The sequence below is a fragment of the Thunnus albacares genome, chromosome 18 (genome assembly GCF_914725855.1).
Source record: "Thunnus albacares chromosome 18, fThuAlb1.1, whole genome shotgun sequence".
Taxonomy (NCBI): Eukaryota; Metazoa; Chordata; class Actinopteri; order Scombriformes; family Scombridae; genus Thunnus; species Thunnus albacares.
This window is the reverse complement of record NC_058123.1, coordinates 118,449-135,000: the sequence shown is the minus strand read 5'-3', so window position 1 is coordinate 135,000 and position 16,552 is coordinate 118,449. Positions and strand designations below refer to the sequence as shown.

Genomic DNA, 16,552 nt, shown 5'->3' with positions numbered 1-16,552 from the left:
TAATCCATCCAGTAGGTGATCCATCCAGTAGGTGATCCATCCAGTAGGTTATCTATCCAGTAGGTAATCTATCCAGTAGGTGATCCATCCAGTAGGTGATCCATCCAGTAGGTGATCCATCCAGTAGGTTATCTATCCAGTAGGTAATCTATCCAGTAGGTGATCCATCCAGTAGGTAATCCATCCAGTAGGTAATCCATCCAGTAGGTGATCCATCCAGTAGGTAATCCATCCAGTAGGTGATCCATCCAGTAGGTGATCCATCCAGTAGGTAATCCATCCAGTAGGTGATCCATCCAGTAGGTGATCCATCCAGTAGGTAATCTATCCAGTAGGTAATCCATCCAGTAGGTGATCCATCCAGTAGGTGATCCATCCAGTAGGTAATCCATCCAGTAGGTAATCTATCCAGTAGGTAATCCATCCAGTAGGTGATCCATCCAGTAGGTAATCTATCCAGTAGGTAATCCATCCAGTAGGTAATCCATCCAGTAGGTGATCCATCCAGTAGGTGATCCATCCAGTAGGTAATCCATCCAGTAGGTAATCCATCCAGTAGGAATCCAGTAGGTAATCTATCCAGTAGGTAATCCATCCAGTAGGTAATCCATCCAGTAGGTGATCCATCCAGTAGGTGATCCATCCAGTAGGTAATCCATCCAGTAGGTAATCTATCCAGTAGGTAATCCATCCAGTAGGTGATCCATCCAGTAGGTGATCCATCCAGTAGGTAATCCATCCAGTAGGAATCCAGTAGGTAATCCATCCAGTAGGTAATCCATCCAGTAGGTAATCCATCCAGTAGGAATCCAGTAGGTAATCCATCCAGTAGGTGATCCATCCAGTAGGTAATCTATCCAGTAGGTGATCCATCCAGTAGGTGATCCATCCAGTAAGTAATCTATCCAGTAGGTGATCCATCCAGTAGGTAATCTATCCAGTAGGTAATCCATCCAGTAGGTAATCCATCCAGTAGGTAATCTATCCAGTAGGTAATCCATCCAGTAGGTAATCCATCCAGTAGGTGATCCATCCAGTAGGTGATCCATCCAGTAGGTAATCTATCCAGTAGGTGATCCATCCAGTAGGTGATCCATCCAGTAGGTAATCCATCCAGTAGGTGATCCATCCAGTAGGTGATCCATCCAGTAGGTAATCCATCCAGTAGGAATCCAGTAGGTAATCCATCCAGTAGGTGATCCATCCAGTAGGTGATCCATCCAGTAGGTGATCCATCCAGTAGGTAATATATCCAGTAGGTAATATATCCAGTAGGTAATCCATCCAGTAGGTAATCCATCCAGTAGGTGATCCATCCAGTAGGTGATCCATCCAGTAGGTAGTCTATCCAGTAGGTAGTCTATCCAGTAGGTGATCCATCCAGTAGGTGATCCATCCAGTAGGTGATCCATCCAGTAGGTGATCCATCCAGTAGGTAGTCTATCCAGTAGGTAGTCTATCCAGTAGGTGATCCATCCAGTAGGTGATCCATCCAGTAGGTAATCCATCCAGTAGGTATCCAGTAGGTAATCCATCCAGTAGGTAATCTATCCAGTAGGTGATCCATCCAGTAGGTAATCTATCCAGTAGGTATCCAGTAGGTAATCCATCCAGTAGGTGATCTATCCAGTAGGTGATCCATCCAGTAGGTAATCCATCCAGTAGGTAATCTATCCAGTAGGTGATCCATCCAGTAGGTAATCCATCCAGTAGGTGATCCATCCAGTAGGTGATCCATCCAGTAGGTGATCCATCCAGTAGGTAATCCATCCAGTAGGTAATCTATCCAGTAGGTAATCCATCCAGTAGGTGATCCATCCAGTCGTACAAGCCGAGATGCATCTGACCCTCAACTGTCCAGATTTCTCCGTTATACATCACCTGTGCCTGTAAGGTCACTTTGAACAAACTGGAATCTAAAAGTTGCTTCTTTACTGGAAAGATGCACTAAACCATGTCCCCTTTCTTCCCAGTTTATCCCAGAACAAGTCAACAGATCGTATCCCTGCAGTGAGCCTGTAGGTGGCGCCATCGATGCCAGTTTACATCTTTATAATCAATGCTCGGCCTCAATATGACATTTGTGGTAAAAGCCATTTCCATTTACTCCATCAACACTCTTCTTCACTTCATCTTCATCTCCCAGAAAAACTCCAAGATATTTCAAACCATTGCTTTTCTGTGTCGGGAGACCAGAAGACCAGAAGACCAGCTTCCCACTGTCAGAACTTCACTTTTTCCCAGTTTACTTTTGCTGCTGAAACGTTTCCAAATTTGGTCACAATTTTTTCTAATCTGTCAATTTCCTGTTGTTTAATAAGAACAGTAAGATCATCAGAGTTAGCAGATAAAACAGATAAAACATGCTCTCTGTTACAATAAGATGAAACCAGAACATCTGTACAAGTGTTTTATGTAACAGTGGTTCTATTGTACACAACGTTCCTGACAACGTTCCCGACTACGTTCCCGACAACGTTCCCGACAACGTTCCCAACAACATTCCCGACAACATTCCCAACAACATTCCCGACAACGTTCCCGACAACGTTCCTGACATAGAACAACGCTGCCGTATCTCTCTACGCACTTTCAAACATCCACATTACTGTGATCATGGCGATGATGAAACCGGAGCCGAGCTTCCAAAGGTCCAACGCCTTCTCCTGATCCAATGAGAAGAGACCGGTCTCCAAGTCCAGAGATGAGTCATGATATATGATCACAGATTGATCATCACCTGTCTCGGCCTGTTGGCGAAGGAACAGCCGTTTATAATCAGCACAGAGAGACGGGTGTCGGGATCGCTCTCCTGCAGCTCTGTGGTGATGAAGTGTCATTAAAGATGCTTCAGATGTCATCACACAGCTCAGCACAGAAAGTTTTAAAGAACTCGTGACGTGACGTCCATGGATCCCGGGGGCTCGCCCCCCCTCCATGCTCTGCACTTCTTCTTCTTCTTCTTAGAGAGATTACAGCAGAACGACTGCTATAGTAGTCTAGCAGGAGGCTCAGTCAGCGGAGGTCCGGTCTCCGAGCGCAGGACGTACGTTTGTTTGCTCCGTTTTCTGTTCTAAACTGAAGAACTGATGGAGAGTTCATCAGAGTAGCCAGACCAGTGCTCCCAGTGCTCCCAGTGCTCCCAGTGCTCCAGCTCCCAGTAGATCAGCCAGCGCGGCTCTTTTGGATTTGATGATCTCAATTTGATCTGACTTCCTGTCGAGTCTATTGAGCCCTGAGTTTCTACTATTTCCATCACTAGATCATTCATATATCTAATAATCCCGCCGTCGTCTCAAAGAAGATAAACGTGTCTTTGAAATTAACATCCATAAACGAGGCAGCGTTAAAACGCCAGTTTGCACTTTAATGTTTAATATTTGCAACAAAAACATTTCAAATAAGCATTGAATGATGTGTAAAACCTGCAGGTATTATTCTGCACCCTTTAAACACATTAAAATGATGCTTAAAGCAATAAAATCGATGGAATGATTCTATCCCTGCTGTGCAACCAGGCGTGATTCTCTCCAGACATCAACCACACTGAGTTTTTACTAAATGAGAAATCGTATGAAGCAGCGTGAGGATCATTGTTATTTCTATCTACTACGTCATTTTCTGCACAATTAAAACCTCCTAAAAACATTTCTTCAGAGGATCAATCATTTAAAATAATACCAGTTTATATAAAAAAGAACCTCTGAGGAGCAAATACATTTATCACAACAACATGATATTACTGGAACTAGAGATGAGACGTGACGTAGTTTAGATGTTGACTGTCAGAACGAACCTTTAAAAGACGTGTTTGAAATCAATAATCTATACAAGTATTGATTTGCACTCCGATGGACATAAAGTGCAGAAATAGATATCTGAATGGTTCCAACCTGTTTTTTTTTTTAGAAGAGATAATCAATTTAGTTTTTGTGAGTCTTTGTTGAATTGTGCTTAACTGGCTGCTGTCATGTGATTGGCCGCTCTGACATGCCGCTTGTGTGTGATTGGCTGCAGGATCCTGAAGCAGTACGACCACCCGAACATCGTGAAACTGATCGGCGTTTGCACGCAAAGGCAGCCGATCTACATCGTCATGGAGCTGGTTCCCGGTAGGTGGAGCTCCGTCACTTCACTTCCTGTCAGTGTGTGTTGTTCTGAAGCGTGTGTGTGTCCGTTAGGAGGCGACTTCCTGTCAGTGTGTGTTGTTCTGAAGCGTGTGTGTGTCCGTTAGGAGGCGACTTCCTGTCCTTCCTGAGGAAGAAGAAGGACGAGTTGAAGACCAAGCAGCTGCTTCGCTTCTCTGTCGATGCTGCAGCCGGCATGGCGTACCTGGAGAGCAAGAACTGCATCCACAGGTAAATACTAACACCTGTTCACCTGTCTGTCTCACCTGTCTGTCTCACCTGTCTCTCACCTGTCTGTCTCACCTGTCTCTCACCTGTCTGTCTCACCTGTCTGTCTCTCACCTGTCTCTCACCTGTCTGTCTCACCTGTCTGTCTCACCTGTCTGTCTCACCTGTCTCTCACCTGTCTGTCTCTCACCTGTCTGTCTCTCACCTGTCTGTCTCACCTGTCTGTCTCACCTGTCTCTCACCTGTCTGTCTCACCTGTCTGTCTCTCACCTGTCTCTCACCTGTCTCTCACCTGTCTGTCTCTCACCTGTCTGTCTCACCTGTCTGTCTCTCACCTGTCTGTCTCTCACCTGTCTGTCTCACCAGTCTCTCACCTGTCTGTCTCTCACCTGTCTGTCTCACCTGTCTGTCTCACCAGTCTCTCACCTGTCTGTCTCACCTGTCTATCTCTCACCTGTCTGTCTCACCAGTCTCTCACCTGTCTGTCTCACCTGTCTATCTCTCACCTGTCTGTCTCACCAGTCTCTCACCTGTCTGTCTCACCTGTCTCTCTCACCTGTCTATCTCTCACCTGTCTGTCTGACAGGGACCTGGCAGCGAGGAACTGTCTGGTGGGAGAGGGCAGCGTGTTGAAGATCAGCGACTTCGGGATGAGTCGACAGGAAGACGACGGAGTTTATTCTTCATCTGGACTCAAACAGATTCCCATCAAATGGACGGCTCCAGAGGCTCTTAACTATGGTAACACCTGTCCTACACCTGTCCTACACCTGTCCTACACCTGTCCTTCACCTGTCCTTTACCTGTCCTACACCTGTCCTACACCTGTCCTTCACCTGTCCTTCACCTGTCCTACACCTGTCCTTCACCTGTCCTTCACCTGTCCTACACCTGTGCTACACCTGTCCTTCACCTGTCTTACACCTGTGCTTCACCTGTCCTACACCTGTCCTACACCTGTCCTTCACCTGTCCTTCACCTGTCCTTCACCTGTCCTACACCTGTCCTACACCTGTCCTTCACCTGTCTTACACCTGTGCTTCACCTGTCCTACACCTGTCCTACACCTGTCCTTCACCTGTCCTACACCTGTCCTACACCTGTGCTTCACCTGTCCCTCACCTGTCCTTCACCTGTCCTACACCTGTCTTACACCTGTCCTTCACCTGTCCTACACCTGTGCTTCACCTGTCCTTCACCTGTCTTACACCTGTGCTACACCTGTCCTTGACCTGTCCTACACCTGTCCTTCACCTGTCCCTCACCTGTCCTTCACCTGTCCTACACCTGTCTTACACCTGTCCTTCACCTGTCCTACACCTGTCCTTCACCTGTCCTTCACCTGTCCTACACCTGTCCTACACCTGTCCTTCACCTGTCTTACACCTGTGCTTCACCTGTCCTACACCTGTCCTACACCTGTCCTTCACCTGTCCTACACCTGTGCTTCACCTGTCCTACACCTGTCCTACACCTGTCCTACACCTGTCCTTCACCTGTCCTACACCTGTCCCTCACCTGTCCTTCACCTGTCCTACACCTGTCTTACACCTGTCCTTCACCTGTCCTTCACCTGTCTTACACCTGTCCTACACCTGTCTTACACCTGTCCTTCACCTGTCCTACACCTGTCTTACACCTGTCCTACACCTGTCTTACACCTGTCCCTCACCTGTCCTTCACCTGTCTTACACCTGTCCTACACCTGTCTTACACCTGTCCTACACCTGTCCTTCACCTGTCCTACACCTGTCTTACACCTGTCCTTCACCTGTCCTACACCTGTCTTACACCTGTCCTACACCTGTCTTACACCTGTCCCTCACCTGTCCTTCACCTGTCTTACACCTGTCCTACACCTGTCCTACACCTGTCCTTCACCTGTCCTTCACCTGTCCCTCACCTGTCCTTCACCTGTCCTACACCTGTCTTACACCTGTCCTTCACCTGTCCTTCACCTGTGCGTCACCTGTCCTACACCTGTGCTTCACCTGTCCTTCACCTGTCCTTCACCTGTCCTTCACCTGTCCTACACCTGTCCTTCACCTGTCCTACACCTGTCCTACACCTGTCCTACACCTGTCCTTCACCTGTCCTTCACCTGTCCTTCACCTGTCCTACACCTGTCCTTCACCTGTCCTACACCTGTCCTACACCTGTGCTTCACCTGTCCTACACCTGTCCTACACCTGTCCTTCACCTGTGCTTCACCTGTCCTACACCTGTGCTTCACCTGTCCTACACCTGTCCTACACCTGTCCTACACCTGTGCTTCACCTGTCCTACACCTGTGCTTCACCTGTCCTACACCTGTCCTACACCTGTCCTACACCTGTGCTTCACCTGTCCTACACCTGTCCTACACCTGTGCTTCACCTGTCCTACACCTGTCCTACACCTGTCCTACACCTGTCCTACACCTGTGCTTCACCTGTCCTTCACCTGTCCTTCACCTGTCCTTCACCTGTCTCACACTGGCTGGCTGCCCTGTGATTGGCTGTTGCAGGTCGTTACAGCTCAGAGAGTGATGTGTGGAGTTACGGGATCTTACTGTGGGAAACCTTCAGCCTGGGGGTGTGTCCTTACCCTGGGATGACCAATCAGCAGGCCCGAGAGCAGGTGGAGAAAGGTAAACAGCAAGAGACGTCAGTTAACGAGTCACTCAATAAAGACTCGTTAAAAAGCACTAACGAGTTGCGACTGTGACTCATGGAAACAGATGAATAAACACACTGAACAGGATTCTGTCCCAGTCGTCCTCAGGCTGCTGGTCTGGACTGGTTTTCCATACTGATAATGGTTTGTTCTATTGGTACATAAACACAATTTTAACAGGAGGAGACGTTATCGGAGGGGGGGCAGCGGACATCTTGTAGACCCCTAACTGGACATTTTAGTGCCGTTAAACGACTGGTTTTTAACCAGTATATCTCAAACAGTGATCTTTCCATAACTGACTGGTTTTTAACCAGTATAACTCAAACTGTAGGGGATGCTGTGCGCGATGGTCGCTGACTGGGTTCTCTCTCGTTGTCAGAATACTTTACTGGAGGTCGTTTGTGGACGACATCAACATGTCGTATATCTGAAACGGACGCTGGACAACCAGTCCAAAATGAAGCAATACTGGCCTCTAGTGGCCAAACACACTGGGATGACACGTACCAGTAGAACCATCCACTACACACTCAGTGAATGAAAATAAGTAGATGTCAGTAACATTACAGTGTTCAGGCTAGAAAGTAAAACAGTGTAGCGCAGCCAGATGCTTCTTCAACCTTGTGGACGCCACGGCGACATGATATCAACATATTGAACATATTTAACATGTTTAACACATTAATTATTGTCTTGATTGCATCATCAGCACAAACACATGCAGCTGCATCTCGCAGCATCGTCCACCTGCTGATCCGTCTGACAGTCACAGAACGTCAGAGCCGGATGCAGCTTACATCCCATAAACGCACGCGTCCACACACAGGAAGTCCACGCATGGCGGACAGAACTCGCAACACAACTGGACTGAACTTGTCCGGATGATCTCGTCCGTATTTCCCGCCCCCTGTTGTCAGTGATGTCACGGGAGAGTTCAGCTTGTAGCAGCAGCAGGTTTTAACTCGGCGCCTCCGTTAAAATAACAACAGTTTCTGTTCCTGTTCAGTTTCATGAAGAACGTTAAATGTGTTTCAGTAACCATGGCAACATTAACTCCACTTCTCTCTCCTCCTGGTCGCTAGGTTACAGGATGGCGTGTCCTCAGCGTTGCCCCGACGACGTGTACAAAGTGATGCAGCGCTGCTGGCAGTACAACCCCGAAGAACGACCCAAGTTCTCCGAGCTGCAGCGCGACCTCGCCGCCATCAAGAAGAAGTGATGACATCATCAGACACCTCGCCGCCATCAAGAAGAAGTGATGACATCATCAGACACCTCGCCGCCATCAAGAAGAAGTGATGACATCATCAGACACCTCGCCGCCATCAAGAAGAAGTGATGACATCATCAGACACCTCGCCGCATTCAAGAAGTGATGACATCATCAGACACCTCGCCGCATTCAAGAAGTGATGACATCATCAGACACCTCGCCGCCATCAAGAAGAAGTGATGACATCATCAGACACCTCGCCGCCATCAAGAAGAAGTGATGACATCATCAGACACCTCGCCGCCATCAAGAAGTGATGACATCATCAGACACCTCGCCGCCATCAAGAAGTGATGACATCATCAGACAGGAAGTTCAGTAACATTTTCAGCAGAAGTTTTTTCATGTTTTAGAGACATCAGGCGTGGTCAGCAGGTTGCCGTGACGATGACGTCTTTTCAGAAACACTTGCCGACGTCTCCGTCACGTCTGTTGGCGTCTAAAAATGTTTTTTATCATAAACATAAGTGCAATTTCCTGTCCATGCTAATTTGTTAGCAATTAGCAACCAGCTGACCTTTGATTAATGTTCAGGTGATCCTGTCAGGTGATCCTGTCAGGTGATCAGGTGATCAGGTTAGCATGGATGCAGCTGGTTAGCGTAGCCGTCGGAACACTAAAACAGAACAGAGAACACTAACGTGTCGCTCAGACAGGAAGTGAGTTTAAGCTAAGCTAACGGTGCTAAGAGCTTAGCTTGATGGTGGTGAGACTCGTTAGATGAATCCATCAGTCAGCTGATTAAAGCCCCTCCCACAGTTTTATTAAACGAACACTCCTGGTCATGTATGTGAGCTTTACATGACAAACAGCTGCAGTCGCCATGGCAACAGACATGTTTTCTTCTCACCTGCTGATGTTTTACATGAATATAAACTGATTGTTTCTACTTTTATTTATTCTGTTTTTATATTTTGTGTTTTTATGATCCTCCGTTTCTGAAACAGCAGCTGTCAATCACCACGCTGACCCCGCCCACCACAGCGTCGGGTTGGTTTGTTTTTCAGGAAGTAGTTTTTGACCAATCAGAGTTCAAGGATTGAAAATGAAAACAAACTTGTCCACAAGTTTAAAAAGTTATTTTTTGAGTTTAATGTGGGAGAAGAATTCAGTAAGTTAACGAAGGGACTCGTTAGTTTAATGAATAAAATCAGCACTTAACGATTGTTGCCAGGCAACCGCTGAATCAGCTGACGTCAGCCCGACTGTTGTTCTGCAGTGAAGGAAACTCGTCCGTCATGGCCCCGCCTCTCAATTCATCTGATTGGACAGCAGAAAAAAACGTGACTGACGTCGGCGCTTCTGACCGGAAGGTTTTTGAAGTCGAGGCGTTCGGCGACGCAGAAGCAGCTCCTCTTCATCGTTTCCTGGTCGTCATGGTAACTGAAATAACTTTGGAGCTTTTGAAAATGAAAACTATGAAACAGAGCGAGGTGGTTGTTACAGGTGTAAATGAATCGTGAGTCCTGATTGGTCAACATCACTTCCTTGATGGTAAGAGGGTGGAGCCTAACTGTTAGTGATGTCAGAGCTCCAGAGCGCCTCCTACTGACTGTTACTGTAAATAAACTAAAGATGTTTTTACTGTTTTTTTCTTTTTGCTGCTTCAAACACTAATCGTCTGTTTTTATTTGTTTAAGCTCTTTATGAAAATATTATTGTAGCATTTATTATGAAAATAAAACAAATCATAAGAACAGAGACGCTCCGTGTGACATCACTGCCGTATGACATCACTGCCGTGTGACATCACTGCTGTATGACATCACTGCCGTTATTTTAATATTTTGTGACTTTAAAATTATTTTTCTAAATGTGAAAATGAGTTTAAGATTCTGATTATTTCAGAGTTTCTTCATTAAAGCTGCAACTAACCATTTATTTACATTATTGATTAGTCTGTTGATTATTTTCTCATTAATCAATTAGTTGTTTGATACATAAAATATTGAAAAATGTGGATCAATGTTTCCAGAAGTCCATGACGTCATCAGATGTGTCAAAGATCTGAAGAATCTGGACTTTATTGATTATCAGAATAGTTGCTGATTAATCATTTTCAGTGGATCGATTAATTGTTGCAGTTCTGATCAAATTATTGAAACTTTATCAAAAACAATCTAAACAACTTTATTGTCCACTTTTATTGCACTAAAGTAGAAACTCATCTTGTTTGCAGTTCAGCTTCCTGAAGGTTGTGAAGCTCCGACATCCTGCCTGTTATTCAATCAGCTGTGTTGTCATGGTGATGAACCAACAGGTGTTACTTACAGCTGATCCTGCAATGACAGTCAGGTGTTGAAACCAGAGGTCAGAGGTCACCAGAGGTCAGAGGTCAAAGGTCACCAGAGGTCAGAGGTCTGTACTATGAAGCAGGTTTGGGGTTATTGAGGTAACTTCAGGTGTAACTTTGGGTTTTCAGGGTTCACGTCCTAGCGGGGTTCATCACCATGGTAACGGGTTAACTTCAGAGGATCAACACCCCGACCACTGACCAATCAGATCACTGGAAATAAAGCGTCATCCTTCCTACAGGATCCCGACATGGACAAAAGTCCCGAGTTACAATAAAGTGAAAAGTAAAAAAGATCAATATATATTTTTATAGATCAGTAGAAACATTTTATTGTTCCGTGTTTCTGATTTTAAATCAGAGCTTCTAACAAACGGAGATCGTTTACGACACTAAACACATATTTTAATAGTTTAATAGTGATTTTACTCTCTGATTCATGGCTGCAGTCAGAATAACATCAGACAACTGCAGATAAACACCAGAGATCAATAATCCTCACTGTTAATTGGCTCCATGATTATAAATCATCAGTCATTAAATACTTTTACACTCTTTGCTTCAGCAGCAGAAACAGTCTGACGTTACTTTAAGTTTGTTATGTGACATATTCAGATGGTTTGGTTTTTTGAACGAGCTCGTTATTAACGACCTGCCTCTTTCACATGAACGCGCTCGTTATTAACGACCCGCCTCTTTCACATGAACGCGCTCGTTATTAACGACCCGCCTCTTTCACACGAACGCGCTCGTTATTAACGACCCGCCTCTTTCACATGAACGCGCTCGTAGCTGTTAAACCAGAGTTGACTGAGCTGGTTGGTAACAGCTTCATAGTTCTGGTTCTGGACTGACGATGTGAGGCTCAGTGAAGCCAGATAACCAGAAAACTGCATAGAAACAATAATCTGATCGATTAACAGACGTGATGATAAAACAGCTGCATGAGAGATATTTATTAAATAATAATAATAATATTTATTCCTTCATGTTAGAAAATAACTGAACTTTTCTTCATTATTGATCAAACTGTCGTCTGAAGACTGAACAGAAAACATCTGATCACATTTTCTGTTCAAACTTCACTTTACATCAATCCTCAGTTTAAAGATGAATAATAAATAATATTAATCAATAACTGTCACTGCTTCATTTTCAGCTTTTTATTTCAAAATTGCAAAAACATTTTATTTAATAAACTTTGTGGTGAAACTCAGAAGTTTAAACTTGAAACAAACAAACATGATTTTTATTAAAACTGTAAACTTCCAAATAAGGTCGGCAGCGTGGCCGGTTTGGGGTGGGGCTTGTATCCGATTCGCTCGTTGATAAGCTCCGCCCTCGATGCCGCTGTAGAGGAAGAGGCTGAGGCTGAGGCTCCGCCCCCGATGATGTCCACACTGATGACAGAAGCCCCGCCCACTCCACCTCCTGACTCCGCCTCCTCTCGCTGACGCTTCCTGGCCTAAAAAAAGATAAAAGCCCTCAGAGGGTGATGTCATGATGACATCACACCATGATGTCACAGCGAGTTTGGATCCACACATGAAACACTGAGCGAATCTTATCAACAGTATTGGTTCTTATCAATAGTATTGGTTCTTATCAACAGTATTGGTCCTTATCAACAGTATTGGTCCTTATCAATAGTATTGGTTCTTATCAACAGTATTGGTCCTTATCAACAGTATTGGTCCTTATCAATAGTATTGGTTCTTATCAATAGTATTGGTTCTTATCAACAGTATTGGTCCTTATCAACAGTATTGGTTCTTATCAATAGTGTTGGTCCTTATCAACAGTATTGGTCCTTATCAACAGTATTGGTTCTTATCAATAGTATTGGTTCTTATCAACAGTATTGGTTCTTATCAATAGTATTGGTTCTTATCAACAGTATTGGTCCTTATCAATAGTATTGGTTCTTATCAACAGTATTGGTTCTTATCAACAGTATTGGTTCTTATCAACAGTATTGGTTCTTATCAATAGTATTGGTCCTTATCAATAGTATCGGTCCTTATCAATTATTATCATCTCAGTAAAAGTGACAAAATATCTACTGAAGATTTTTATGGCTGCAAATTAAAAAACAACAAACTGAATGGAAACGACCTTTGACCTCAACAGGAATATTTGCTGTAATCAGTTTTAACTTGAACTGTTTGTTTATTAAACAGTTTTAATCATCAATAACAGTCACGTGTCACAAACATCTAAACACCTGAAGAAGAAGAAGAAGAAGAAGAAGCTCTTCTTCACAGGAAGTCGTCCGTCCGTCCGTCCGTCCGTCCGTCCCCCCCCCCCCCCCCCCCCCCGTTTACATGAAGCCTCTGAGACAATAAAGTTTACAGAATTGAATCGAACCTCGAGCTCCTTCTTGACGCTCTCGAACTCTTCGGTATCATCGATCTTCAGCTCCAGACGCGTCGGCTTCCTCCTCAACATCTTCTGTTTCTTCTTCTGTGGTTTTATTTCAGTCGGGAAACCTGGGACACAAAGTGATCGGTAATTAATGACTGTGTTTAATTGATTCGCAGGGAGAGAATCAATAATCTGATGTCGATCACGTTTTCTTTATGAAGGAGGCTGAAAGCTGCTGCAACATGTAAACATCATGTTGTTGTTTGTTGTTGTGTTTCTGCTGCTCACAAAGAGGCGGGAAATCACATCTGTTAATGTTCCTCTAAAATGAAACGAACTGTTAACTACAGATCAAATCTGCTGATCAGAGATCGAACTGTTTGATCAGAAACATCATGAACTGAACACTAAGCTGCATCGCTGTCATGTTAACACGACACATCAGCTGATCTACAGTCAGTTTGCTTTTACCACCGAAGAAGAACTAACCCGTCATTATTAATGTGGCTCTCTGACGTCATAAGTATTAAATCAATAATCAATACCTGTATGTGTGCGTCAGGTAACAGAAGATAACTGACCGTGGTAATAATCTCTCGCCGGAAGAACAACCTTTGATCCGGAAGCTGCTGCGTATTTACATCCGGAACAGAGCGCTGCTGCGCATGTGCAGATGGTGCAGACGGACGCAGCAGCTTCGTGCCTCCGCGCGGTGAGTTTCATTCAATTAAATGACTTTAAATAGTAAAACTTTCACAAACATTGAAAACTCAGAGCAGCTAATAAACCTTCAGAGCACGTGCTCACCTGCGTGTGACGTGTGTGTGTGACGTGGTGCGCGTGCTAATGCTAACATTAGCTTCTTTACGTAGCGACTGTGGAGAATCTGATCAGCAGCTGGAGGGTAAACGAGGGCTAATCGATTATGCTAAAAATCATAATCATTATTATTTTGGTCAATAATGAGATCAGGATTATTTATCATCAAGTTTGGAAACATTAAGTTATCGAACTTTTTTTAAAATAAACTTGACTTTTAACTGGATTTCCTTGAACTTTACATGTATTTTATTTATTTATGATTTCTAGTGTTTGTTGTATGATTACAGGCTCGTTTACATTTCACTTGGTTGAATCTGCAGGTTCTTGGTTTCACTGTTTCATCTCATATGAAGAACTTCATTCATGGTTCTGATGACGTCACTCGTTATTAACGACCCGCCTCTTTCACATGAACGAGCTCGTTATTAACGACCCGCCTCTTTCACATGAACGCTCTCGTTATTAACGACCCGCCTCTTTCACATGAACGCTCTCGTTATTAACGACCCGCCTCTTTCACATGAACGCTCTCGTTATTAACGACCCGCCTCTTTCACATGAACGCTCTCGTTATTAACGACCCGCCTCTTTCACATGAACGCGCTCGTTATTAACGACCCGCCTCTTTCACATGAACGAGCTCGTTATTAACGACCCGCCTCTTTCACATGAACGCTCTCGTTATTAACGACCCGCCTCTTTCACATGAACGAGCTCGTTATTAACGACCCGCCTCTTTCACATGAACGAGCTCGTTATTAACGACCCGCCTCTTTCACATGAACGAGCTCGTTATTAACGACCCGCCTCTTTCACATGAACGCTCTCGTTATTAACGACCCGCCTCTTTCACATGAACGAGCTCATTATTAACGATCCGCCTCTTTCACATGAACGCTCTCGTTATTAACGATCCGCCTCTTTCACATGAACGAGCTCGTTATTAACGACCCGCCTCTTTCACATGAACGCGCTCGTTATTAACGACCCGCCTCTTTCACATGAACGCTCTCGTTATTAACGACCCGCCTCTTTCACATGAACGAGCTCGTTATTAACGACCCGCCTCTTTCACATGAACGAGCTCGTTATTAACGACCCGCCTCTTTCACATGAACGCTCTCGTTATTAACGACCCGCCTCTTTCACATGAACGCGCTCGTTATTAACGACCCGCCTCTTTCACATGAACGCTCTCGTTATTAACGACCCGCCTCTTTCACATGAACGCGCTCGTAGCTGTTAACCACAGTTACTGAGCTGGTTGGTAACAGCTTCATTGTTCTGGTTCTGGTTCTTCATAGTTCTGGTTCTGGACGGACAATGTGAGGCTCAGTGAAGCCAGATAACCAGAAGATCCTGGATATGTTGAACCTGCTTCATGGTTCAGACCTCTGGTCTTTATTGGTCTTTATTGGTCTTTATTGGTCTTTATTGGTCTATATTGGTCTTTATTGGTCTTTATTGGTATATATTGGTCTATATTGGTCTATATTGGTCTTTATTGGTCTTTATTGGTCTATATTGGTCTATATTGGTCTTTATTGGTCTTTATTGGTCTATATTGGTCTATATTGGTCTATATTGGTCTTTATTGGAAGCAGGTTTATATTAGAGAGAGACTTTATTTCTAATCACTCTGTTTGATAAGTGTATTGGTTCATATTTTAGTACGAAGCCTTCTTGTTCTCTGACCTGCTTCCGTTTTTGTTAATCAGTAGTTAGTAGTTAGTTAGTTACAGTAAAACCTCAGGATCAATTCTGATAGTGAAATAAGTAATTTACCCCCCCCCCCCCCCCCCCCCCAGCAGTAAACCAGCAGAGAGCTGCAGCTCATGGATCATGTTCTCAGGATGACGACATGTTGAGCTGGTCTCACCCGGCCAACACATCCCAGCAGGTTTACAGACTGGAGTTACTGGGATTTACTGGCCACATGTTACTTTCTCACCTGAGGCCTGTTTCAGAAAACGGGTTTAGTGAGTTTGTTCACCCTGAGATGAGAGAAACACAACACAGCAAACACATTATTGATCAGACTGTGAGCTACAGTCACGTCTGTGTCTTTCATCTATTTATGTTTTAAATCTTTAACTATATTTTCACCTTCAGTCGCTGCTTCCTGTGTTTCGTCCGTCAGATTAAAACTGAACAAATATATTTAAAATGCAGCTGCAGCCTGATACACAGTCAGATTCCACTTTATCATCATTAAGCTAATGTAAGTCTGATAAATGATCAATTAATGGACGACACTGAATAAAACTTTATTGTGTTAACTTATTGACATTTTTCCCGTTTATCTTTAATAATAAATGTGCATCCATATCTCTACATCCACTGGATTCAAATGGAGGCTCTGTCTTTTATTTACCTGTTGCCATGGTGACTCGTTCTATCGATTGATGGCTTTTTTTATTCATCACACACGAGCTTAACTCAGACTGAACATTATCAGAGTTGATTGAACTGATTGATCAGCTGTTCTGAAACTGGCCCCAGAAAACACATTAAAACACAATAAAGTGACGTATTAACAGTCGTACAGCGACGTTACAGCAGCTTTCAGCCGCCATGTTGCTGCCGGCGTCTCAGGCAGCGCTGCTTCTTCTTCTCATGTTGGACTGACGGCAGACGGGACGCGTCACTGACTCACTGTCACCTCTGGAGGTAGAAAGAGGAGTCAGGAGACGGGATGGAGTTAATTTACAACATGTAAACATAACGTCTGATCAGCTGATATTATAACGTTCAGTCACATGTTCACTGATGATTGTTTCAACATAT

General features: G+C 44.4%; 2 protein-coding genes across 3 annotated transcripts in view; one reads left to right on the top strand and one right to left on the bottom strand.

The window, feature by feature from the left end:
• fer (fer (fps/fes related) tyrosine kinase) overlaps positions 1 to 8,558 on the top strand; it is a 38,224-nt gene extending 29,666 nt beyond the window's left edge. For both annotated transcript variants that reach the window (XM_044332750.1, XM_044332749.1), the window contains exons 16-20: positions 4,018 to 4,112; positions 4,235 to 4,358; positions 4,942 to 5,096; positions 6,862 to 6,984; positions 8,096 to 8,558. In XM_044332750.1, coding sequence (XP_044188685.1) covers positions 4,018 to 4,112; positions 4,235 to 4,358; positions 4,942 to 5,096; positions 6,862 to 6,984; positions 8,096 to 8,232 — 634 coding nt within the window. In that variant the 3' untranslated portion in view covers positions 8,233 to 8,558. The remainder of the gene's footprint in view (positions 1 to 4,017; positions 4,113 to 4,234; positions 4,359 to 4,941; positions 5,097 to 6,861; positions 6,985 to 8,095) is intronic.
• A 3,169-nt stretch (positions 8,559 to 11,727) lies between these two features.
• On the bottom strand, positions 11,728 to 13,572 carry cdc26 (cell division cycle 26 homolog). The gene is made up of 3 exons (XM_044332752.1): positions 13,489 to 13,572; positions 12,947 to 13,068; positions 11,728 to 12,044 (listed from the first exon to the last, which is right to left on the bottom strand). Exons 2-3 carry the CDS (start codon positions 13,025 to 13,027, stop codon positions 11,832 to 11,834), a joined length of 294 nt encoding a protein of 97 aa, XP_044188687.1. The 5' UTR covers positions 13,028 to 13,068; positions 13,489 to 13,572; the 3' UTR covers positions 11,728 to 11,831.
• Positions 13,573 to 16,552: the final 2,980 nt, after the last annotated feature.

Coding starts and splice junctions, on each gene's coding strand:
- cdc26 (XM_044332752.1), bottom strand. CDS start 13,027: ATGTTGAGGAGGAAGCCGACGCGTCTGGAGCTGAAGATCGATGATACC. Junction 12,045..12,946: donor GCGTCAAGAAGGAGCTCGAG/GTTCGATTCAAT, acceptor ATCTTTTTTTAG/GCCAGGAAGCGTCAGCGAGA.